Raw genomic sequence first — 26,860 nt, forward strand, 5'->3', positions numbered from 1 at the left:
TTAAAAATAAACTATAAATAGTTATTCAGCTTCCAAAATTGACAACGCTTGTTTTGTTTTGAGGTTGTAAATATGAAATACGGCCTTATTGACAACTGCATCGCATATCCCTGACGTTACTCTAGAGAAAGCGAAAATAGCTCAAATTAATTATAAGTTATTTTTATATATGGTAACATCTTCATATCTTGGTGGTAGGGCTTTGTGCAAGCCCGTCTGGGTAGGTACCACCCACTCATCAGTTATTCTACCGCCAAACAACAGTACTCAGTATTGTTGTGTTCCGGTCTGAAGGGTGAGTGAGCCAGTGTAACTACAGGCACAAGGGACATAACATCTTAGTTGGTGGCACATTGACGATGTAAGGAATAGTTAATAATTCTTACAGCGTCAATGTCGATGGGCGATGGTGACCACTTACCATCAGATGGCCCATATGCTCGTCCGCCAACCTATACCATAAAAAAAACATATTGTGATTAGGTAGTAACCCACCTTCTACTTAACTTCTTCGCCTCATGTTCCATAACTTTGAGCAATTGCTCGCAGGTCGGTATACTTTCCTTGGCATAAAACTCAAGATGAGCTTTAAACATCTTACTATGCAGCGCGTCCCTGAAATATTTAGCCAAATATCTTAAATTTCTTACACAGGGAGTTAGGGAAACATACAAGTCTTTTTGGTAAAATTACCACAAAATTCCATCAATGATTTTTATGATATCTCCCGTTGCGATGCTGCTTCCCGTCGAATTCTCTAAATGGTCTCCATAATTGCTCAAGTCGGTTGACAGCAAATCATATGGCGGAGGCTGGGAAGAAATAGTCACTGGATTAGACTAATTATTTGGACAGCTTTTCTTTACCATTTCGATAAAAGTTTGAGTTCCTTATAAGGATTTTTTATTGTTGACATAAGTTATTGCATTAACAGTCTTATAGGGGGCTTATAGCGGTGCTTATCTTCTTAACATGATTACTTGCAAAATGAGGTAAGACGTCGAAGTGGTGACTCCGGAAAACCTTAAACAGCAGCCTAGATCTAATTTGGCGTTTTCTCCAAATACGTTTAGTTCTTACGTGATGTAAATAACTGTCTTAAAAGAGCAATTATGATTTTATTTGATACGCCTGAACTTTTGCCAACCAAGTTGAGAAATGTTTTAGTGTATAAAAAAGTAAAAAAGAAGAAATGAGTAAGTCTATAAATATTCTTTGCATAATTGGTAAGTCAATCATTATGTTTAAAGTTCGTCTAGTATATTACAGTTACATCATTTCTTATAAATCCACTTAAATAATTCCTAAAATTTGGTACCTGCTCCCACATTTGTTTCAACTTCATTCTTGGGAATCCATCTCGTTGGCCTTGTGAAGACATCGATATAGTCATGGCCAGGTATGAAGATTTGGGCTTCTTGATATCGAGTACATAAGGTGGACAGTCATTTATTCCCTGCAATGCAATGCATCATGCAAATATATAAACTCATATAAATGTATAGCAGAATTAATCATCATGCGATTATATGGTTAAATATTTGGTAATACTGCATTTTTATACAATAAATCAAAATCAATATTTTTGACCGCGAAACCGCAAAGATCTCTATTGATTTTCTTTTTTTTTAACATCTTCTACTTTTACTGTATTTTTTGACTAGACATGTTCTTACAGGATTAAAAAGTCCTTTCTCGGTCAAAATAAATTCTCGATTGCATTTGTCTATTTTATTCCTCTTCAGTATCTCGTTCATTTGGTACTGCTTGCGTACTGTCAAATCTAAAATTTCGCACGAAACTGTCGTCCTAAAAAAACAAAAAAATATTTATAGAATTAGATTATTAAGTATTAGATTAGCATAGAATGGATAATGGAAATTTGTCTTACGTAAATGTTGCCGGTTCTTGTAGGGAATAGGTGGTCACTGTTATCCACTCTGAACTTTTAGGCTGGATAACTCCCCACCATGGCGTCATTACAATGTTTACAACATTTGCAATACGTTCTCTGTATAAAATATTTACTTAAACTTACAATTATAATAAATCACATTTCAACTAAGGTATACCAAATGGTTACGTTGTGATTACATTACGTAATAACTCCTTAAAACATATACATTACTTTATAAGGATATTTCAACTACCGTTTATCATTTATATAAAATAATTTTATAGTTATTTAAACTTACGGCAACCAAATAAATCTCATAGTATTTTCTGTATCATTGTTAATAGCTATAATGTCCCTTGAAAGTGAGTGTGTAGGCATTATTGGTATGGTGAGATGGTCTTTGGAAAGGGAGACCTAAAACGTAACAAAATAATAGATTTTGTTTTTGTACATTTTTCAATGTTATATCTGCCCACTTTATCATTGTTTTCACTTTAAAATGAGGTCTAACTCGAGTTTGAAGAGCGCTTTTCTTATCTACATCAGGAGTGTAGGATTTACACTATAATTACATTCGACCATCGATATCCAGAGCTTCGAATAAGTCAACCTAAATACTGCGTTTCGTATAGAGTACGAGAACGTGAAAGCGTATCACTCGTGCTCTTATAAAATCATATGATAATATTAAATCTTCGTCACTGGTAAAAAATCCTAATATTTAGTTTGTAATTTAATTTCTTACATATTTTCAACTTTAATATATACATTTTATTTTCTGAAAGTTTATTTTTATCGCTTTTTTTTTAAATGGGACTCGAAAAGGCTATCATGACGTTAAATTTTTCGACTTTTGTATGCTCCCAACAGCGAGCTAGCGCAAGCTTAAATCAATAGGGAACTACTTTTTACCGATATTGATAGTTTTACATATTATTATATTAAGAATACATCTTCACTCACAACATTGTATCTGTAGGCAGACCGGATATTTTTTTCCACATAGAATGGTATGTCAAGCCTCGTTTCAATACAATTAGGTAAGCCACCTTGTCCTTTGACCAGAATTTTCACTATATCATATCCAAATGAACACAAGAAAATCACCTAAGGGGATAAACATGTTTAATGTGAGCATGATGCGTTAATTAGTTATTTTCAAAATTTTAATTTCTTGAGGTGAATATGTCAAATATTCAACTAAATGTGTTTCAAAAACCTAGTCCAGTTGACTTCTAATTTATTATCTTTAATGTACATAGATATTTGCTAACTTCATAATCGACCATTTCCGTCGGCATGAAAGCGAAGGGTACTGCCAATTTATCCATTGGTGGAACTTCCGCGAAGTATTGTAGACAGCGTATAACTGGATCTGACGTAACTGAATTCCCGCGTAAGAGACGCCATGTTGTAAATACTTCGGTTGGATTATAGAGCCATGCGATCTTAAATATATTATTTCAACAAATTGCAAAAAACAGGAACATATTGATTTAACTACGATTTATTAAAAACTCGTGTTATAATTAGTCATACCCGAATTACGGGGTCCAAGTTGTTAATGGGAACTCTCCCACAATCCAAAACAGTTAAATAATCATCCGCAATGGTCGGTCTTCGTAAAGCAGTAAGCATACCTTTTGAATTCAATACTGTGTTTATATGAATAAAAATATTTAAAGTTCTTTGGTTAGGCAATGTCAATACAAAACAAAGAGTGTTTCGTCCGATGAGTGTGTATTGAAATCTTATATGTAATAAGACAGGATTGTTCGGCTGAAATAATATTAATTTAAATTCGGTCAAATATATTTGAACCATGCATACAAAACAATTGGCATCAAATGAAAAAAAAATTAAGGCACAGCTACACCAGATATTTGAAATTTAATACGTTTATGGAAAATTAATTGGCTTAAATATTAGAAATAAATGTCTAGAACATAATACGGATAATTATTTAATTAAAGTTAATACCGCAACGATTCCATTCATTGGATTTAATTCTACCAAAGGTCTATGAACACACGTGTGTCTCATCTCATACGTTGATATACCAACTTGTACTTCAATCATTTCACATTCGCATATTTTTTCCCTACGAAAGCTGAATGGCACGGGTACTGCATATATACAGCTCAAAACGAACGCAAATTCAACGTCTTCAGATTGTACACAAAGGTCGGGAGCGTGGAGACTAACATTCAATGGTTTATTGGGACGACATTCTTGAAGACCTTTGTTCAATCTGAAAACAAGACTTAGATAATCAGAAGTTATCTGTAAGAAAATTTCGCTCATTATTAGCTTTCCAGGAAATTAAACAACGTGAAATCCAATAACCAACTTTACAGGATAACATATAGGTTATGCGCAATGATAGGTTTGCGCACACACATAAAAATTTGTGTGAAACTGCCAACTTGCCAACTGTGCTTGTGAGATTTTTTAAACGGAAAAATTCAATAACTCTTTTAAGGAGAAGATAGACTATAAAATAATGACGAGAAAGCCATGTTGTTGAATAATATAAGTTGAGCTACTTTACGAGTTTATTTTTTGTTTTTATGACCAATACACTATAGATAAGTAAGCTATACGAACGCTTCTACGTTAACTATGTTCCAGACGCAGTGATTACTCAGAACGATAGGGCACTTTATTGATATTGTGCGTTTTACCTGAAAATAATTTATGCTGTCATTTTTGACAAACTTCAAAAGGGCCAACTTATATTTTGCGTAATAAACCATAAATAATATTTTTTTACGTTTTGAATGTGGTGTTAAAGATAATTAGTGCAGTGGTTAGTCCGTCATCTTATAAAATTAAAAAAAATGCTAAAGTAAAAAAGTAACAGCCCGTAAATTTCCCACTGTGGGGTTGAGGCCTCTCCCATTACGGAGCGGGTTATGAACATATACCACCACGCTGTTCCAATGCGGGTTGGTGGAATGCACATGTGGCAGAATTTATATGAATTTAGACACATGCAGGTTTCCTCACGATGTTTTTCTTCACCGCCGAGCACGAGATGAATTATAAACACAAATTAAGCACATATATATAGTAGTGCTTGCCTGGATTTGAACCCACAATCATCGGTTAAGATGCACGCGTTCTAACCACTGGGCCATCTCAGCTCAAAAAATTTTGCTATTTTTCCAAAATGAATGTAGACCTTACTTTGATAGTTGGGTATATTCCATCATACCAAACGATGCAAATATTTTTATCTATTGGTTCTATCTCTTCTACTTCCTCATATTCTGTACGAAATAAAACAGTGTATTTGATATTTATTTGTCTAGAACCGGCCCCACCTGCTGTTACCGTTAGTTTAACTTCGCAGTGGTTTGATGGTTTCAGACTATTCTGTAAAAATAAATTACTTTATCAAGATAAAAATTTGTAAATTGAGTAAATATTTAAATGAGCGATAATGATAATTTTGGAAGTAATCGAAATCAAATTATTATATATATATATATATATATATATATATGCCTAACTGTTAATATAAGGGATAAGTCTAGCTTGTCTTTTTGTTTTCTATTCGAAAGGCAACTAAATCATTTAAGTTCAAAAATGACGGATAAATAAGAGGGAACAAATTAAGTAGTAAATTTTGTAAAAATCTTTTTAATAAAATCTCATTGTCTTTTTTTTTAATAATACACAAAGTAACAGATTTTATTCAAAGGCTATTAAAATATTACATACAATTGAAGACTCAATTTCAAATTTATCTCCTTTGAAATCATCGCCCATGCCGTCTATGGTGTGATATAATTTCGATGTAAAATAACACGATCCATAGTTATATAAAGTGACATTAAACGTAACGTTTTCTCCAACCAACGCATCGTGAATGTTTAGAGTCTTTGGTAATACCTAAAATTGATAAAATAATTAGGAATTTCTATATTGTTATTGACAAAAATGATCAAAACAAAAAAAATGCAAAGAGCAGTACTCTTAAATCTGGTAACTCCGAAAATCCATTTATTTGAACGAATACTTCAGTTGGCTCACCTATTGGTCTGGAAAATGTTATTGTTATTCGTTTATGCTTAACACAATATATCATAAATGTATAAAAGTCAATGCCCTTTTAAATAATAACAATTAGGTATGTATTTATTAAGTTTCATTTCAGTACCTATAGTGTCATTTGACACTAAAAAAATCTTTGATGACTTGACATTTTTCTCGCAGTAGTGGCAAAACCTTCTCAAACACGACAATTTCACGAATACAATACAATACGAAAGTATAAATAGCATGAAATGCGTATCTATTTCCGATAAACTGTATAATTTTTAATTACACTAGCTGTTCCCGCGACCTTGTACGTATTTGAATTTAACAAGAAAAGAAATTATTGTAGCTTAAGTTACTCCTTATTATATAAGTTATCTGCCAGTGATAATCCCGTCAAAATCGGTTAAGCCGTTCCAGAGATTAGCCGGAACAAACAAACTGACAAAAATTTTAAAAAATGTTATTTTGGTATTTTTACCATGTACCTATATACTATTTTAATATTACAAACAGACACCCCAATTTTATTATGTGTATAGATTAAAACCAGTTAAATATTTGCTTTAGTCGTTCACTCGTGGTTCGCTTAGTGATACAATGCACATCACCTATGCTTTCCTGAATACACATTTATTTTGTCTCAACCACAAATTTATTTATTTATTTCTTTTTATAATAAAACATACACATTAATACAGGGTGGGCCAGAAAGGCGTACGAATTTCAAAATCGCATTACTCTTGACCGGAACGCGGGAGCGGGGTGTGGGTAGCGGGGATAGGTAGCTTGCTTCTCGGAAATTAGTCGCCATGGAGCGTTTCACCGGTGAGTAGCGCGCGTTTTGTGTAAAATCATATTACAAAAATGGCGATTCGTGCACTATTGCGCGGCGTCTATTTCGCTCTAACTTTAGATTACATGATTTAAACCAATGTCCAAGTGAAAGTGTGATCAGATCGTGGGTTAGAAAGTTTGAGGCTTCGGGTTCGACGTTAAATGAAAAACCTGCGGGATGAACAAGGACAGTAAGAACGGAGGAGAATGTAAGCGAAGTCGTAGCGTTGGTCCGGCGCGATCCCCAGCAGTCGTCGCGAAAGAGATCAGCTGAGCTCGCCATATCAAGAACATCATTGAGGCGTATTTTGACAAAAGATCTTAAATTATACCCGTATAAGCTACAATTAGTCCAGGAATTAAAGCCAAATGACCACCATTTACGTCTTGCATTTGCCGAAACAATGTTAGAGCGTTTTCAAAGTTTAAACAATATTCTCTTTTCGGATGAAGCTCATTTCCATTTGTGTGGATTTGTCAATAAACAAAATTGTCGATATTGGGCCGAAGAAAATCCCCAATTAAAACATCAAAGACCTTTGCATTCGCTTGAAGTTACAGTTTGGGCTGCCATGTCGGCTCAAGGAATCATCGGACCCCATTTCTTCGAAAATGAGCGAGGCCATACAGTAACAATAAATTCCGATCGCTACACAGCAATGCTACGTAACTTTTTCTTTCCCCAACTGCATAATTTTGAAGCTTACAACAGTAGAACCTGGTTTCAACAAGATGGGGCGACATCCCATACATCTAATGAGTCTTTGGCAGTCGTTAACGAAGTGTTTAATGGAAAACTGATATCGCGTCGAGGGGACATTCCGTGGCCTCCCCGGAGCCCAGATCTCACGCCACTGGATTTTTTTCTGTGGGGATACCTGAAGAGTCGCGTTTATGCTAATAAACCGACGATGATTGCCCAGCTCAAAGAAAACATTCGCGAGGAAATGTCCGCTATCCCACGAGCGATGTGCCAGAAAGTTTTCACAAATTTGAGGAATAGATTGGAAGAGTGTAAACGTGAAGAGGGCAAACACCTAAATGATGTTATCTTTAAATAATAAAATTCCCATTTGTTCTTTTTATAATAAATATATTTTTTATTTCCTGAGCTTGGTATTTTTTTTTTTATATGATGTTTTCTTATCCGCTTAACTTTATGGCCCACCCTGTATATTTTACAAGCCATTAAACTATTTTCTGGTTTGTATTGGCTAAGAAAAGTATTCGCATATACTATTTATTAAAACTAAAACGGCAACATAAACGCCAAACAGCCCTAAAATGTGGGTTTACATACCGATGTCGCTTATCGGTAAGCTTATAAGCTGGGAAGTTCTGCCTTTAGATAATTGAATGGTACCATTGAGCACTCATTATACTTACTTGCCGTTGATCAGACATACAAAGCTACAGGTAACAGTTGTTCTGTACACCTTGTTCGCTTCTTTGGGGAAGAACCACCAATGGTAGCGAACTATTTCTTTGGGCAATAACACTAAAGTGCCACAGTTATCAGCTCCCAACCATGTAACGCTGTTTAGAATCCGCATACTTTTTGTACAAACAAAAATATAATTTAATTAGTTAATTCTATAGGTAGATAGTATAAAAGTTACCTCATTTTAAAACCTACAATTTTTGCTACACTTACGAATCTTCATCTTTCATCACTCTCGCAGTTAATAAAATTAATCCACACTTTGTAAAGAACTGAAACGCGTGATCGTGATCGTGAAACGTAACCAATGATTGCAAACCCAGGCAAGCACCACTATATATATTTATATATGCTTAATTTGTGTTTATAATTCATCTCGTGCTCAGCGGTGAAGGAAAATATCGTGAGGAAACCTGCAGGTGTCTAATTTCATCGAAATTCTGCGACATGTGCATTCCATTGGAACAGCGTGGACGTATATGTTCCAAACCCTCTCCTTAATGGAAGAGGAAGCCTTGTCCCAGCAGTGGGAAATTTACAGGCTGTTACTTTTCTTTTTTTTACTTTTACACCTTTTCTTTTTTTTATTTTATAATTTATCAAACGGTTTAAGTTAGATATAAAAATAGATGTACATGCATGAACTTGTAAAATGTATCCAAAAATCACACTTAGGTAATGTAGAATGTTTAAGACATCGTCGTAATTAAAAATTTAAAATATTTTTACTGAGGCAGACTATACCTACATACTGGATGATAAAATATTATATAAATAAATACAAACTGTATTTCCATCCTAGTTAGGTTATGTAGGTACGCTGTACAATAGTTTGTGCAGCCAGTTATTGTCGGTTGAAACTCATACATTGCGTGTGTATCTGGATTATATCCGTGAGACATCATCTCAACTTGACTTATTTCCGCACTAGCGAAAAAACATATTCGAGCCTGTTTGTAACGTTAAATTTTATTAGTCCATTAACAGTTGGCAGCGGCAATACATTTTGACTTTTTCCATTCCTTCAGTACGCGCCATTTAAGACCACGTATTAAGACTAGCATAATACCGGCACAAGGATTATTACGCCCAATAAAGTTTAAGAATCTAAAACTTGATGTGATGTGATCGAATTTTATTTCTTCAGTGCGATACGTAATCAAAGAGACGTATTAAAGTAGATACATAGCATTCTGTTTTCAACAGTCACCATATAAATATATTTATCAGTTTTTTTACCATATATCAAATAGATGTCTAGCTAAATAAACTAGTCTCCGTACGATAGAGAAATCTATGTTTTTCTTAGCCACACATCAAGGGTTACACATATTTAGACCTTTGATCATTGAACGTGTTACGAACTTGAATTTAACTTACGATTGCCACCAATTTTAATTGAATCTAGTATATTTCATTTTTTTTTTACTTTTTCTTACTTTTTGATTTCTGTTTATAATGAGGTCCCAGTTTTCACAGTATTCACCAAACGACAGCGGCTCAAAAGCTACCGTAAGTATTTGCCACCCGCGTCCTGTCACGATCCCACACATAGGCATCACGACAAAATTCCTACAACACGTTACCTGTATCATAACTAGTTCTATAAAATATACCTAAAAACATATATGTCATCCCACTAACGTTTTTGGTGGCGTTACTAGTTTGAAATGCATGGGTATATCCAATTTATTCGATAGTAAAAAATTGCTAAAAGCCGTTCGAGATGGAACCGTTGGAGGTAAGATTATCTAGAAATAATAAAAATTGCTTTAACGTACAAAACTTTACAATATCATCGAAACAAAGACTAATTATTAATTGACCTCAGTTGCCGTCAAGGGCATTTGGCTGCACCTTTATAATGTGCTGAAAAAGTGGAACGACGCATGGAAACTGGTTATTTTACTCTCCTGTAAGCTTGTACTCTATGGTAGTAATTATTTAAAGTGGTTATAATTACGACTACTGATAATTCTTATATAAAATTTATAGCGTGTGAATAGGTACACCGATTTAACTCCGCAATTAATAATTTGACATTTGAATACAACTAAGAATCGTATACCTAACAATTTTGATAACGGTACTAGATTTGCTCTCACTTCGCGTCTACGGTTTCATAATAGAAAACTGATAGTTAGTGATGTTTCATAAAAAAAACACGTATTTGCTTCAGTCATTTCTGTTAATTTTTCTAACATGACTCGTAGTCACTAAATGAAATAATTATGTTTCTCAAATCCTTGTTACTATTAACATTAATAAGTAAGCTTTCTTACTGTCACAGTGATATTACGTTACATAATTAAGCATTTAAATATTAAGTATAATATATTAATTGTGCATAGCATTTTAATATAAGACCATCCATGACTGCCTGGTAGAGATCGCTGTTTTAGCGATAAGACCACTCTTGTGCATCTTTCTTGAATGCGACTAATGTGTGTGATTATTGGTATTCAACAAAGATTTTGATTTGATTTGATCAAATCCATACAATGTATGAAGCTTTTTTACTGTAAGTCCTGCTACTAGATACTAAATCCAATACTCTTATACTATTGGCGAACCATTACCATTTTTAAAATGGTAACGAGTCATTACATCACCAATGTACTACCAACCTTGGGAACCGACATTCTATATCCCTTAAGTCTATAATTAATCGCCCATCAAACTGGAATATAAAAATACAGAGTATGTCCCTATTGTATACCGATATTACCTCAGTCGGACAGTTCCATTCTGTACTCCATTCAATGCAGGGAGACCAAGTGTTACCAATACACGGTATTCTGAACAACGTATGTTTGATTTTAGTTACATCTGAATCATCTTCATTATGTATCTTGTACTGGTAATCCCCACATAATAAATAGCTATAAACTTCGTTGTCTGCTTTTGGCCTAAAAGATAATCGATATAATAAAATAAAGTCAAATAAACAAAAATAGATAAGTTTTTCGAATATCGGATATATTTTACCTGAATCTTACAGTGAACAATCTTGATTCATTAGGCGGTATCACAGTTGTAATAGGATCGATCAGGAAAACATTATCGGAATCTGTGTAAATGCAACTGGATTCATTTAAAAATATCACCACTACAGAGTATAGGCTACATATGCATATCCTTAAAAAAAAGTGATATTATGTCTTGAAAAAAATATATCATTTTTAAGAGGGCGGACAGTGACATTCTTCAAAAAATATGGACGAACAAATACCTACCAAAGTTTATTAGTGTCGTTGTGGTTAATCTTCTCACCCACACCAATGGCATGCATGTTGTTTCATTTGGAGGTACGTGCCTTTGTGAGTAAATAGATTTATACCTATCACTTACCTGGAAGCCACTGTATACAACCGTCTTCCTGCTTATGATTGGTAACACACAATGTTTTGGATATATTCAAGGTCATATCTTTAACACTTCCTGAACCAAAGTCCAAATATCTGTCAAAAACCGTAGCTGATGGTATGTAGCTCAAACGGTTCAAGCTATTTTCCATTAAATGCGTGGATCGACTTTTACGTTTCCAATATTTTTCGAAAATATGGTCTTGTATGTTATGTTGTGGTGTACCGGCTAGAACTACAGACGCTATTACGCTTAAATATAGGGGTTCCTAAAAGATGACAAAATTACTAGAAATATATACGAAACTGCATAACAATTAGTCAATAATTTCTGCCTTTACCTGATTAAGAACCAAACAAACTAACTCTGCTGTATAAACCCCAAGCGCTATACCAGAGAACGTGATAGTTGTGTTTATTTTTTCAAATGCGCGAATTACTCCACAGTTACCAGTTGAGATCTACAAATACAAAAACGGCATCAAAGTTAAAGACTGGCATAAACCTGACAAACTAGTCTCGCCGTTACTAATCGTTCGAACTTGATTCTATTTAAAATCATTTTCTAGTAAAGTTGTTGGGTTCCTCATCTTTGATTTTAAATGCAACATCACGCGACAGTTAATCGAAATAGGCTTGTTCTTTTAATTTTGGATTAAACAGCATCGATATATGGACGTTTACTCCGTCAAATGCTTCAGTATGACATTCAAATTACGACTGCAAAGGGCTCATGGTGCATCACGGATTTCACAATTGCAAAGCCAGCGAAGCTCTTTTTTGCCCTACTATTTGCTGTATAAAAAGGAACAGACTGCAAGAATCGAACTTTTGGGCTCATCTTTTTCTATGGAGATGGTTTGGAGCATGTTCTAACTTGGTGTTTTAAGCGCATTAAAAATAGTGAAACTTGCCTAGGTTTGAAACCAAAATTTTTGATTTAAGACCATCATGTTAGAATTTAGTTTATCCGTTTACCTGCGAGTTTTACGTCATGTAATCAAAGCAATAAATAACGAATAAAGTCTGTCATATGCTATTAATTTTAACTGATCACTAATTTAACTTTTGTTCTTAAAAATGTCAGTATTTACTTGAAAAAATCCTTGTCCTCCAACAGGTAAGAGCCACTGGTAAGTAGCGTCAACAGAAGATCTATTAATAATATTTATAGTCTCTTGTATTTGCTTATTAACATTTTTCAATATTTTAAACACAAGTTGTTTTTTATTAAGATATACCCTAGGTCCTGGAAAGGTAAAATAGTTCTTGTTAACGGGAAAATACATGAATAATAAACTCATGAGGGACTTCTGCAACTGAAATTAAAGTTCGGAAGTAAAGGCTAATCAGTACCAATAGTAACTAACCAAAGCATTTTCCAGTTACAGTCAATCTGCAAGTATTTCCACCTGTGTCCTCTATTATATAATAATCCGTGTATGATTGCCCGACAGTTTTGGGCTTAAAGACAATTTTTACCTCGGCCCAATCAAAAGGGCTAACAGGGCTCGAGGTAATGGAAACTTTAAAAACTTGGTCAATGCTGTTCAGTATGTACATTAATGAAACGCGATAAGTTAAATTGTGCTGAAATATGAATTATTCACCTTTTGAATGTTGTATATACTTCACTTTAATTAACAACTCCAAATTGATACTCACATTGGAAACATTTTGGATTGATATGCTTTTTTCAGAAACAGTGTCAATAGGAATATTATTAAACTGAACTAATTTATGATCAGACATACTCTCTGCTGAAAAGTTTTGCATTTTATGTTGTTTCAATGTTTATTTATTTTAATTAAATTCTTATTCTTCTACTACGAAAGTGAACTTAATCTTCCTACGGAAGAAATTTTATCGTAAATCAAACTTATTTTTGTTTTTTAATTATGACGTTCTTTTAACGTCTTCGCACAAAATATTTCCGGTCAGTGCTGTAGTTATATTAACTCATTTGAAAATAATATTTATTCGTACATAATAGTTATGCGTTTTTTTTATATTACATATTGGTAATATAATATAACCTATTTAAAGCCAACATTCACAATTTGAGTAAATTGAGTATGTAATCTAATTGATTCATTTGGATTATTGAACATTTGGTATTTGCAATGGAGATATATCTTTTTAATTTTTAACATTTATTATATATTTAAATTAAGTAATATTTATTTGTTTCAAATGTCGCTTTGATCGTGTATTACATGCGCTTACGTGCTCTGTTGGAAACAATTAGACTCGTTATCACATATTCGAAAGTGAGAACTCGAGATCGACAACTCTTGCACACTATTACTTACCGGTTAGGTATCTGTCATTTTTTTCATTATGAGTATAATGTTTATATACTAACAAAGTAATTATATTAGACAATTTTCGTTATTTCATATTTATTTATATAGAAATAATATAAGCCTTCTTGTTACTCATATATCTTATACATGTAATAAATAGTATGAAACAAAGTGGTTTTTTGTTACAATTTTGTCTTGTGTCTACACCAACTTTTTTTAAGCTATTCAAACCTTATATATAATATAGTTTAAAATTAATTAATATAATTTTTTATATTTTTATATTAATAAAAAATATCTCGCGTGGTCGAATGATTATTAGTGGAAATAAATTTTTTATCTCGTCAGTTAAAATTATCTAATAGTGTCTAAGCCGCAAACATTTTTTTATCAAACGAAGAAACAAACATTCACTTTTAATTTTCTGTTTAAATAAATTGCAATCCATGCGAAGATGGCCATAAATATATATATATACACAAAAAATTTAATGACCCTACCACAATATTCTAAAAGTGTGTATCTGTGTACACTTAAACAAAAAAAAAATTAAAGCTTTTATTTATTATAGTATTAATAAACCTAATTAGTGTAACCTATAATAACGATAATAAATAACTATATTGTGTGTATTACCTACTACATGTAAAGTTTAGTATATGGCAACATCATTCAATACTTCATACGCGAATGATTGATTGATGAATGGTTTACTGTCTCTTTCTGTAGTTCGTTTTTATCAATGATGAAGACAGAAGGTAGCTTTTCTGTAATGTATGTATTGTGTTTGTTTTTTTGTGTATAGATAGAAAATACAAAAATATAACAACTTTTTTTATAATAAAACCAAATAGACTGGATATCTAGCTCGATGTGATAATTAATTAATAACTCCGCGAGCTTTTTAAGTTTTAAGCGTATAATAGCACTCGTATACAGTAATTTCTACTTCCTGCTGGAAATGTTATTTCTGAGAAGATTTCTAATAACCATATTACGAAGCTAGCCGCAACGCGTAATTTACAATGGACTCGGGAACTGATTGGTTATGCGAGATTCTGCAAAATGTGCAGCTGGAACAATTTTACATACCGATCAGGGACCAGCTACAGGTATGTGATATTTTGTTATAAAGTGATGTTATTAAAAAATAACACTAAGTACATTTAAAACCACTTTTACAGATAACAAGATTGGCACATTTTGACTATGTACATGCAGAAGACCTTGAAAAAATTGGCATTAGCAAACCTGGCATTCGAAGACTGCTTGATGCTGTTAGAAAAAAGAAGTTACAATTGTGGAATAGGAAATTTTGGAATAAATTGTTTGGATCAGGTTCCATCACAAGAGAGAAGACTGATATAGCAATAAAACCTCAAATACAAACTGAGGCTCGTACAACATGTATTATATTGGAGAAAGATATTGTGTAAGTGATTTTGTTGTATCACATTGATTTAAATTCATTATACAACATGCATATAATAACATAGAGGAAATGTTATAGAATATTTAATATAGAACGAAATAATATTAAATTACTTATGACTTGTCTCTCTGCGGCTTATATAATTACAGTTTTACTCATAGCTTGTTATATAGGTGATATTACATCTTAGCGTTATTAATTATTCAGTATGTGATGTTAATGCAATATCATTCACAGGTTGCACAATGAATTAGGCAATGGATCATTCGGAGTTGTAAAACGTGGAGAATGGAGAATGCCGGATCCATCAAATCAAATGGTGCCAGTAGCTGTTAAAGTGTTGAAGGCTGATGCATTCTCACAGCCAGGAATCTATGATGATTTCAGAAGAGAAGTTGAGGCTATGCATAGCTTAAAACATCCTAATTTAATCAAATTACACGGTGTTGTTTTTCATCCCCTGATGATGGTGTGCGAATTAGCCCCTATGGGTGCTTTATTAGATTACATAAGAGCGCAAGACGGTAAAGTGTCTTTGAACTATATATCAAAGTGGTCTGTGCAAGTAGCAGCTGGAATGGCACATTTGGAGAAAAATAGATTTTTGCACAGAGATTTAGCTTGCCGGAATATATTGTTATCTAATTTGGATTTGGTATGTCTATTTTGGTTACTACTATACTCATTTAATAAAATTGTTATGTAATATCAATGACTTTACCTAAGAGATTTTATGCAAGTAAAAATTTAAGTGATATCTTGTAAATAACCTACTATGCGAGTATCCTCCTAAACTTTAGGACCATGTATTGGAGTCCGGGGAAAACCTAATGCACTTTCAATGTTCATTCTAATGTAGTAGAATTTTATCTGATTCATGCAGATTTCCTCATAATGTTTTCTTATATTATCTGACATGCAATGAATTACAAATTAAGTGTATGAAAATTCACTATTAGTTGGACGTCACATGAAAGATTTGTAAACCATTTAGCTAATTTGGCTCATCCATAAGTAATGTTTCTGTGGGTTTTAGATTAATATATTTTAATAAAAATGAATTATTATATAGTAAAATACTGAAGAACATTTTCAAGACTGTATAATTCACACTACAGTATATAATTTGTTTTTCATTAGGTCAAAATTGGTGACTTTGGTCTAATGCGTGCTCTGCCAGACGCTGATGATTGTTACGTGATGAGTGAACGTCGTCGTGTACCATTCCCGTGGTGTGCTCCTGAGTCATTACGTTCTAGGCAGTTTTCTCATGCATCTGATGTATGGATGTTTGCGGTCGCACTATGGGAAATGTATACTTTTGGAGAAGATCCTTGGATGGGTGAGAATTATGATATATTGCTAGATTTAATACAGCTTACCATGTTGGAATTCTTCCATAATTTATCCAAATAGACTCTTTATAACTAGTTTAAAGTTTAATTATATTATGATTTTGCAAAGAATGAGCTGCTGCTGCCGATATTCTTGCCAGTTCTAACCTGTAGTACCTATGTTTCTACTACCAGAAGAAAAACTCACTGTAGACAAGCATGAAATGTAATTTGTTTTTGTGATATTGAATATTATATCACAAATGAATAATATGCAATATTGACTATGATTTTTGAAAACAAAAACAAAAAATATTTATTCAGGCTCATAAAACTACTCGTTATTTCATCTCAGTGTTGTATTCAATATAAAGCTACCACAGTTTCAGAAAGTAGCGTTTACCATTGAGAACCAACTTGAAACTCAGTAGTTTTATTTTCCATCTTTTTAACTACAGCATATATGAATAAAGTACAATTAAATTTATATATATCCTGCCTAGAAATCAACAAATACTAATTCACACTTTTCCAACATTAATATCATCTTGTATTGAATTCTCTTTTTTTCCTTTGTGGCTTTTATTTGTGCCGAAAAGACAGATTATTTTGCCAATGTCATTTGCGAGTATTTAATTCTATACCTTATTTAATATGTTTTTTGACATGAGCTTTAAATTTTTTAATAGGCTTAAGTTAAAAATAACTTATAGTATATTCAAAGGATACTCTTATCAAGTTGATGTCAACTAAGTTGGTGTCAACATTTGACCTGTGAGATACAAAATCAATAGGCTATTTGACTGGTTTTTAAAATCCATTTTATATTATTTAGTAGAAGTTAAGGAACCCAGTAAAAGTTGTTTTTTTTATTTCTAGTACATATTTGCCGAAAAATCGGCCGGGTAAGGAATAATTTCAAGTTTCGTTAGTAAATACCCATTTTTAAACTCATAATATACACTGATTACGATAATACACAATTTATTTTTCGCATTGTCAAATAGCATATTCTAAAAGAATCGCATAGCAGAGGTAGCAGTAAAATTATAACTCACTGCTTATCAATCATTTAATGCAATATAACTAAATATGTTGATAACAAGTTGACGCCTTCAGATTCGCTCGCTTTTTAGGGGTTTGATGTCATATGTTAGCATAATTATGTCCTTCCTTGTAGTTCTAGTTTGCTTTTTAATTTTGTCATATTTTTTGGCAGTGAGAGCGTGACAGACAGACACACAGAGTCACTTTCACGTTTATACGGATTGTTTAACATAAGTTTGTCAAATTGCGTGTTTTAGGCATAAATTTTGATACAATTTTAATATAAATCAATGTATGTATTACAACTTACAATTTTACGTTATTTAATAGTATTGATAAGACCTGAAGATACTTTTATGTATATATATATACATATATTTTGTATTATGTACACATACATACACTATTTAATCAGACAATTTCCGTTGTAAGGAAACAGTCACTCGGCATTCATAACACACCCATTTTGTACCATATACTGTCACAAACATATTTATCAGGGTCGCAATGAAGACACCTGCTCTGAAGGTCGGCATTGACACTATATGCTATTATACTGCTGTATTCAATACGCATACTTGTGTGTCTGATAGCGTAAGTCTCAGTACATAGAACAACGTAACTCTTTATATTTATACATACATACATATATGTATGTATATATAAAATCGCTTTATTTTATTTTATTCATTATTACAACAACAACAAACGTTCTTCCAATGCGGGTTGGTGGAATACACATGTGGCAGAATTTCTATGAAATTTATCACATGCAGGTTTCCTCACGATGTTTTCTTTCACCGCTGAGCACGAGATGAATTATAAGGACAAATTAAGCACATGAATCAGCGGTGCTTGCCTGGGTTTGAACCCGCAATCATCGGTTAAGATGCACGCGTTCTAACCACTGGGCCATCTCGACATCATTATTACAAATTATTTAAAAAAAATACATAAATAAAAAAATCGTATTATTTAATACAAAATTATACAGATGATAGAAATGCGTGCAGCTAAAGCTTTTTGAATTTCTAGCCAGGATATTTTTATTGTATTTAACTAACATAACTTTGTATTTTAAATGTTAATCAAGAAATACTCATGAGTTTCTTGCCGGTTATTCTCGGTAGAATCTACATTCCGAACCAGTGATAGCTTCACTTAATATAGTTTTGTATAATTACGATTCTAAAGTGCTTGTTAATTTGTTTTTTTTTCAACCGACTTCAAAAAGGAGGAGGTTATCAGTTCGTCTGTATTTTTTTTTAATTATATTACTTCAAACTGATTTTACACGGACATTAATCACACAAAAACTATTATTAACGGATGATCTAGTGTACACACAACGTATTACGGTAGAAACTCGCTAAGCCGGGCGATATGAGACTGGAATCTGGGTACGGATTACCAAAGGCACAAAGGATTACCAAAATGGAATTAGTTGCACAAAGTATATATACTGATAAATAGCTCGTTTTAATTTATCATACGTGTATTTATTTTTCTGTTCACGTAAATTGTTTTGTACTGTCTATGTATCGACCATCAAGATATAGAAGAGAGTAGCGTTAACAAAACAAATATCTATAACTAAACAAAACAAGACTTTAAACTATTTCAATTATTGATTTGAATCAGAGTCGGATTTAAAGGTCTGGAGGCCCCCGGGCCACAAAGCAGTTTGGGCCCTAGACAATCAGAAGCGTGAACAACCTAATAATTATATTATCATGAATTAATTACTACTTTTATTTCAATCAGTAAGCTATTATTTAATTACTTTGTATTGGTAACTTTTAAAATATTAAGTAGTAACATTATTATAATTTGACTATATCACGGTATTTGTTAACTCGTTGAAAACTGATGTGGCCCCCACTCATGTGGAGGCCCCAGGGCAGTTGCCCCGGTTGGTTGTAAATACGGCCCTGATTTGAATGATTAAAAAATCAACTTGAAATCTTCTGTTTTAGGATTAAACGGTTCAGAGATTCTTCGGCTGATAATGCGCGAAGGTCAACGTCTGTCAGCTCCAAATGCTTGCCCGCCCGACGTTTACATGCTGATGATGCAGTGCTGGGACCTTAACCCCAAGGAACGTCCGACCTTCGTTGGTATACAGCGGTACATGGAGACGAATAAGTTTGAAACAGCAATTGCTAGTCTTAGGTAAGTTTTAGATCTTATTCATGCTGTAAATATTTCAGCCTTGTCGGTATAGACATCTCAAGGTCATACATTTATATCCCTAGTAGGTTCAATAAACGCTTTTAGATTGCACTGTCTATTATTAGTAACAATAAGTAGTAATACACTTTGGTGTCTCGAAAAACATGTTAATGTAAGTTCCTTAGATTTGGTGTAACGACCCATTGAAAAAAAAATTAAAAATTTCTGAAATCAGAAGGTATGACCTCCTCACCAAAATCATAATGCCTACACTCATACATGTAAAATAAATAAACCTTTGTTATTCACAGTTATAGAAAACATGGTCAGATGACAATAGAAGCTGGGGACGCTATAATACTCATAGACAAGAGGCCTGAACTACACTGGTGGAAGGGACAGAACCAGAGCAGTCTCGAAGTTGGATTGTTTCCCAGGTAACATTCATATATAAAAAAACTACTTGGAAAATATTCTGTATAACATATATATTAATATTTTTTTTTGTTTAACGTGTAATACCAACTTGGGATAATGTCCTGTAATGATATGTATACAGTTTAGCATTATAAATAAATAAACATGTTGTGTGTGTACATGTATATATGTGTGTTGCTCTTTCACATCTAAGCGACTGAACCCAATTGGATGTTATTTGGCATATGCTTATTTTTTTTTGCCACACACCTGAGTCATATGAATAATCACTAAAACGCAAGCGAAACCGCAACTGACGACTACTGTTATTATGAATGAAATTGCGTACTTCGTAGAATTTATTTCGGTTACAGCGATTCATTTTTTTATTAGTATTTTATGGTATTATTTATCGACACTTTTTAGTATATTAAGTTTACTTTAATAATAAATTTCATTTCAAGATTTTAATATATTTATACATACCGATACATAAAAGTAATATAAATTTATAATAGAGTTCAATGAAATTGTAAACGATTATTTTATTTCCAGTACGTTAGTGACGGCTGTTAAGAGCAAGAACGTACAAAGCGCCAAGAAAGCTCCGGCGCTATCGCCGGTTCGAAAAGGTAAGATCTACACATTATCGTGAATCTTATACTTGACTAGCTCTGCCTGTGACCTTGTACGCGTTTGAATAAATATTATTGTAGCCTAAGTTACTCTTTATTGTATCAGTTATCTGCCAGTGAAAGTTCCGTCAAAATCGGTCCAGCCGTTCCAAAGATTAGCCGGAACAAACAGACAAAAATCGTAAAATATGTTAATTTGATATATGTACTGTGTATACATACATATGCATTGAGTAAAAAAGGTATATTTTAATATTACAAACAGACGCTCCAGTTTTATTATATGTATAGATTTTTTGATGATTTCTTTTCATGGTCTTACGGTACACCATACGTATGTATTGTTTTTTATATTTATTTATTTTTATTTTATTTTATTTATTTCTCCAATAGAATAAAGCGCCGTTAAAATATTTTACGCCTCCTTACAATGCTCCAAAAATCATGGGAAATCATTATGGCCGTGATAAGTGTAGATTAAATAAGATATAATCCTCTAATAGAATAAGGCGCCGTAAAAATTTTTAATTATTCCTTACAATGCCAAAATGTTGGTGACTCAGTTATGCCCATTGTGCCTCACTCACGTTTTAAATCGCAACTCAACAATGTAACGTATTACTGTTAAATAAATATGTAAATAATATGTAAACTGTGTGTATGTCTAATAATATATAAACAGAATAAATATGTGTGAGTAGTACCTACCCAGACGGGCTTGCCCCATCCATGAAACCCAACCCCCCGAGTAAATATTTACGATGAAATGTATACAGGGTTATTGGTAACTCGACGTATATCCGCTAGTAAATGGTTAATTTTTGCACTATGCATATGGGGGTTAAAATTATTGAAAATAGTCACCCCTATCGCCTCCTAGCGGATATACGTCGAGTTACCAATAATCCTGTATATTCCATAGTGTGTGTAATATTTTTTATAATTTCTTTTGTTTAATTGGAGATTTTTAACTCTATATAAAATATTCTTTATTTTATATTTGCACGAACGTCTAAATTTATTCACGAATGCAACAATATATTCAATATCACGACGCAAAACTATCCGTAGCATTGAAAATTGCTAATCTATGACTAATCGTGTTTTATCACGCGTGTGACTGGTCTGTTTATGGACGTTGTGAAATATATCGCACCTATGTTAGTTTAAATTTAAACTAATCTAGTACGTTATGTATTTTTTTTAAACTACGATCTTCTGCCTGTCTGTATTTACTTTTTGAATTTTTTAAATGTAAAATTTGTCTATAGAATTTTTTTATCTATTTAATGGTTATACTTAGTTATGTGTGTAAAATCTATGTTTCATCACAACAGACTGTTTTCGTACTACATGGTTAATGCTGGTTAATCCTTAATAGATACATCGAAACTATGTAAAAGGAATTCATAGCTCATAAAAAGCCTACAGAAAAGCCATACTTAAAGTTCACTACACTAATAAGATTTATTTTACCTTTATAAAATAAATATACCTATTTTCTTGTTTACTAATTTTCATTATTAAGAAATTACGTACGGGTGAAGTGGGGTGGGAAAAAACGAAATTGTTCAAAAGGCAGAAGTAATTACAGAAAATTATGCTTTTTTTCACATTTTCAGCTACCAAGCCAAGTAAAAACGTAAAACGCGTAGAAAATGTAATTTGAGAAACTTCAAATAAGTTTTAAATGGTTTTAAGGCATTAAAAGACACTATTAGCTCTAATAAGTAAAATTATTTACACACATATTGCATTAAGAGAAACTACTCCTCTGAGATCAAATGCCACTTTTACATGGCAGTTAGTCTCATGTGTGTCATCGTTATTCCTCAACAAAAGTGAAATAATCTAAGGATAGAAAATAGGCATATACTCGTATATACGACACAACTTAGATATAGCATCGGCTAAATTCGTAAAACCGATCACATCCGAATTAAATACTCTATCCCAAATTACTTATATTTATTTCTTATGTGAATATGATCTTTACACAAACGTAATAACTTGTAATATAATACATATATTCGTCAATTTGACACGTCACTAACACGAGAATCTATAGCGTCTAATAGCGTCGAATGGCGCGATAGCTGCTGTTGGTTGTATAAACCGGCAGTAATCGGTTTTATTGAATTTGTCGATGCTACGTCTAAATCACAACTTAGACGTAGCACATCGTACGATTGTGAGTTGTGTCGTACTGTACACACATTGAAAGGAATGGTCTTATAAAGATTTAGTTCATTCAATTAACTCATATAAGACAATGGATGTATAACCGAACCGTTGTCGTCGGCAGCGCACGCGGGAGGCGCGGGGGGCGCGGGGGTTGCGGGCGGCGCGGAGGGCAGCGCGCGGCGGCGGCGCACGGCGGAGGCGGCGCAGGCCAGCAGCACGCGCGCGCCGCACGCGCACAGCCGACACTTCACTTACAACAAGCTCGTCAACGACCGCTCCGACGCCTCACCCGCCGCGCCCGCGACCCGCCACCAGCGCGACCACTACTCCAAGAGCCTGCACGGTGCGTCTAACTCTATCCTTGTCAATCACACTCACCGCGCGCCACCAGCGCGACCACTACTCCAAGAGCCTGCACGGTGCGTCTAACTCTATCCTTGTCAATCACACTCACCGCGCGCCACCAGCGCGACCACTACTCCAAGAGCCTGCACGGTGCGTCTAACTCTATCCTTGTCAATCACACTCACCGCGCGCCACCAGCGCGACCACTACTCCAAGAGCCTGCACGGTGCGTCTAACTCTATCCTTGTTAATCACACTCACCGCGCGCCACCAGCGCGACCACTACTCCAAGAGCCTGCACGGTGCGTCTAACTCTATCCTTGTTAATCACACTCACCGCGCGCCACCAGCGCGACCACTACTCCAAGAGCCTGTACGGTGCGACCTCTAACTCTATCCTTGTCAATCAAAATATCTCTTCAAACCGTAACTCATAGGAGCACCTTTTAACCATGATATTAACTGTAAAGTTGCTATGGCTTCGATTTAACTTAATGTAGCGTTTCTTCTTTTTCTGTGTTAGTAATATAACACTCGTTTTTTTCCACTTATATTACCAAGTCAACCAAAATTTACTGATCAACTTATAATAAAAATAAAAAATACTACAAAAGTGATTGTGATTCAAAGCAGGTATTAAATTTCTCATTCTTAAGCGATATTAATATCGCTCAAATCCCCTGTCACTAGTCCTATAATATTATTACAAAATCCTTATTAGATTTGTTTATGTTTTACAGTAAAAGAAGAGTTACTTATCGACTTGGATCTGCCTCCAATGACTAACAAAATTACACCAACCAAGAAGCAAGCTAATCCGAATAATATCTCTATTTTGGATGAACCGATTGATGTACCAGAAATTGGTAAGTTATTGTAACATTGAGTATATTACATTTATGTAAAACTATATTATGTATTGATTCCAAACATCAATTCAAACAGAGGTGCTAGTAGATTTGATATTAATCAGCAACAAATATTAGATAGCAACAACTGTTATGGTATAAACGTAATGTCACCATTATCATTATCATCATCATCATCATCATTAGCAGTTCAAGAAATATTTTATTCATGTTGTGTCTGCAAATAACTGTTTATCCATCTTGGTAAATTTGAATAAAATCTTGATAAATAAATTATGTGTGGCTATACCGATAGCGTAGCACATTCAAGTTCTTATGCATTCGAATTTTAAATGTATTATAGAGATAGTATAGCTTTAAATGTTTTCTATTATCCATATTTTTGTATATTTCCAGGACAAGAATTAGATTGGGGACAACAAAGCATAGAAAGCCTACCGACATATTGCACAGAATCTCAGGCCGTGACGTCACAGCCGAATTTGTACGGTGCTAAGTCCCTAGACGGTCTCAACGTGACGACAACTCAAGCTTATCCGTCTCAGACGGATCCATTCGACACTTCGTTCTGGCCGACGAATAAACCTGAATCTCCTAGACCTAAACCCACCTACGAATTACAGGATACCCTTAATAGATACAGTCAATCTCAAACATACTCGAATTATGCATCGACTAGTACTGATAACAATGTATACAATAACATGACCCCAGCCATGAATAATGTAACCAGCCAAGCATCGTACGGTACGCTAACAAACGCTTATTCAACCACGAACGCTCTCTCGAAAAGGAACAAGGACGAATCAGAAATGACCCTAACGAATGATAACGTGAAATCGTTAGCCGAAATGTCGCTGGACGACAGGATATCGGAATCGTTGAATCTCAGATCGAAGAATACAAATGAAAATGTCTACTCGAATAGCGGAGCGTACGGTAACGTCGCAGCGTCGAACTCCGGTAACACGAACAACGAAAGATACAACGACATACCGATATACAGCAACTTCGAGATAAATCCGACGCAGCAGCAGTTTATTCTGGAGACGAAGGATTATTACACGAAATTCTCGACACCGTCTGGCAGTCAGACGAATAATGACTACGAGAAGAATATTTACGTGCCGAAATACGAGGAGGAAGGCGAGAAATTGATGAACTTCAGTGACTCACTCGAGAATTCGAAAAACTACAGCGCCCTGAAATACCAGAATGTTGATTATGGCCAGTATGGCTACTCAGCGTATGGCGCCTCGACATCCCGGAATGTGTCGTATGACGAAGTGAACGATACTGCCAGTAATATTTACAGTGAGATCGGTGAAACCCCCGGTGTGTATGCGAGTGCTAATTATACGAATACTTGTATATATGATGAAGTGTATGAGCCCATACCGCGGCCCCATCGTCCGGCGCCCCCTTGCCCGTATCAACCCAAGTAGGTTTCGTTGATTTGCTAAATTTAGTATAGGCTATTTGACTGGTTCTTAAAATCCATTTTATATTATTTAGTAGAAGTTAAGAAACCCATTAAAAGTTGTGTTTTTTATTTCTAGTACATATTTGCCGATAAATATCATATTAAAAGTTCCATATTTAAATAGCGCGCAAAAACGCTACTTGGACAATATGGCGCTGCAATGGGGTCGGTGACGTCACTTTGCTGTATTTTAATCTGTGGTACATATAGTAGAAAAGCAAAGTTTACAAGAAAGTGACTTCATCATAAGTCCGACCAATCAGGAGCGTTTTGTGTCACGTGTCAAATGTTTGAAAATTTGCATTTTTATTTATGGATTTTTGAATAAATTAAGTATTATTTTCAACTTTAGTTAGTAAATAACCATTTTTAAACTCATAATATACACTGATTACAATAATTCACACTTTATTTTTCGCATCGTCAAATAGCCTATTATCTCATTAAAAGTCTAAATTATTATAAGTCATTATAAGTTGAAATTAAAGAAACCATAGTGAAATTTAACATAAATAAATTATTATTGTCTATGTCATAATGATTGTCGAATAAACAGTTTTTGAAATGTGTATATTTAGATTTAATATTGGACATACTACTAATCAGACTGAATCTATATAGAAAAATTGATGATAATTATAGTTTTGGCTAATTATTAGTTGTGATATATGTATTTTTTTAAATTAAAAGAAAATATTAAAGGTTTTGTATGAAAGCGGCATGTTTTTAAGGATTTTTTTTTGGTACGAATGTAAATTAAATAATAAAGTTAAAACAAATGTATTACTTTTGGTATATTGTTCAATTGATATATTTTTTAAGGTTCAAATCAGAAATATTTCTGTAAGTTGTCTACATTTAGACAATTAGAAAAACCTTTTGATTTCCAGTATTTATCCACTGTAATGTTAATAGTAATTCTGATAAAAAAGTGTTTCCTAGACACCTACTTAGAACAAAATTGCTTTCGCTATTAAATTTGTATTAAATATAAAACACACAATTAAATAAATTAATATAGTTTGAGACAACGATTACGAATAAATAACATT

At 33.6% G+C, this 26,860-nt stretch overlaps 2 protein-coding genes across 2 annotated transcripts; one reads left to right on the top strand and one right to left on the bottom strand.

The window, feature by feature from the left end:
- Window positions 1–5: 5 nt before the first annotated feature.
- On the bottom strand, window positions 6–13,456 carry LOC124533859 (cilia- and flagella-associated protein 65-like). Its single transcript, XM_047109407.1, has 26 exons — window positions 13,250–13,456; window positions 12,955–13,174; window positions 12,679–12,833; window positions 11,926–12,045; window positions 11,571–11,853; window positions 11,208–11,289; window positions 10,948–11,128; window positions 9,864–9,970; window positions 9,659–9,791; window positions 9,006–9,169; window positions 8,165–8,332; window positions 5,877–5,943; window positions 5,624–5,794; window positions 5,087–5,275; window positions 4,505–4,581; window positions 3,878–4,148; window positions 3,437–3,676; window positions 3,172–3,345; window positions 2,861–3,004; window positions 2,196–2,311; window positions 1,892–2,011; window positions 1,677–1,809; window positions 1,319–1,456; window positions 694–812; window positions 496–615; window positions 6–121 (listed from the first exon to the last, which is right to left on the bottom strand). Exons 1-26 carry the CDS (start codon window positions 13,358–13,360, stop codon window positions 22–24), a joined length of 3,903 nt encoding a protein of 1,300 aa, XP_046965363.1. The 5' UTR covers window positions 13,361–13,456; the 3' UTR covers window positions 6–21.
- Window positions 13,457–14,444: 988 nt separating this feature from the next.
- LOC124533638 (activated Cdc42 kinase Ack) lies at window positions 14,445–25,939 on the top strand. The gene is made up of 10 exons (XM_047109043.1): window positions 14,445–15,002; window positions 15,075–15,322; window positions 15,560–15,977; window positions 16,463–16,664; window positions 19,680–19,875; window positions 20,187–20,312; window positions 20,848–20,924; window positions 23,233–23,454; window positions 24,197–24,322; window positions 24,722–25,939. Exons 1-10 carry the CDS (start codon window positions 14,916–14,918, stop codon window positions 25,768–25,770), a joined length of 2,751 nt encoding a protein of 916 aa, XP_046964999.1. The 5' UTR covers window positions 14,445–14,915; the 3' UTR covers window positions 25,771–25,939.
- Window positions 25,940–26,860: the final 921 nt, after the last annotated feature.

This window comes from Vanessa cardui, chromosome 11 (genome assembly GCF_905220365.1).
Source record: "Vanessa cardui chromosome 11, ilVanCard2.1, whole genome shotgun sequence".
Taxonomy (NCBI): domain Eukaryota; kingdom Metazoa; phylum Arthropoda; class Insecta; order Lepidoptera; family Nymphalidae; genus Vanessa; species Vanessa cardui.

Coding starts and splice junctions, on each gene's coding strand:
- LOC124533638 (XM_047109043.1), top strand. CDS start 14,916: ATGGACTCGGGAACTGATTGGTTATGCGAGATTCTGCAAAATGTGCAG. Junction 16,665..19,679: donor TGGAGAAGATCCTTGGATGG/GTGAGAATTATG, acceptor CTTCTGTTTTAG/GATTAAACGGTTCAGAGATT. Junction 24,323..24,721: donor GATTGATGTACCAGAAATTG/GTAAGTTATTGT, acceptor GTATATTTCCAG/GACAAGAATTAGATTGGGGA.
- LOC124533859 (XM_047109407.1), bottom strand. CDS start 13,360: ATGCAAAACTTTTCAGCAGAGAGTATGTCTGATCATAAATTAGTTCAG. Junction 2,012..2,195: donor ATGAGATTTATTTGGTTGCC/GTAAGTTTAAAT, acceptor TATTTTATACAG/AGAACGTATTGCAAATGTTG. Junction 616..693: donor ATCATTGATGGAATTTTGTG/GTAATTTTACCA, acceptor TAAATATTTCAG/GGACGCGCTGCATAGTAAGA.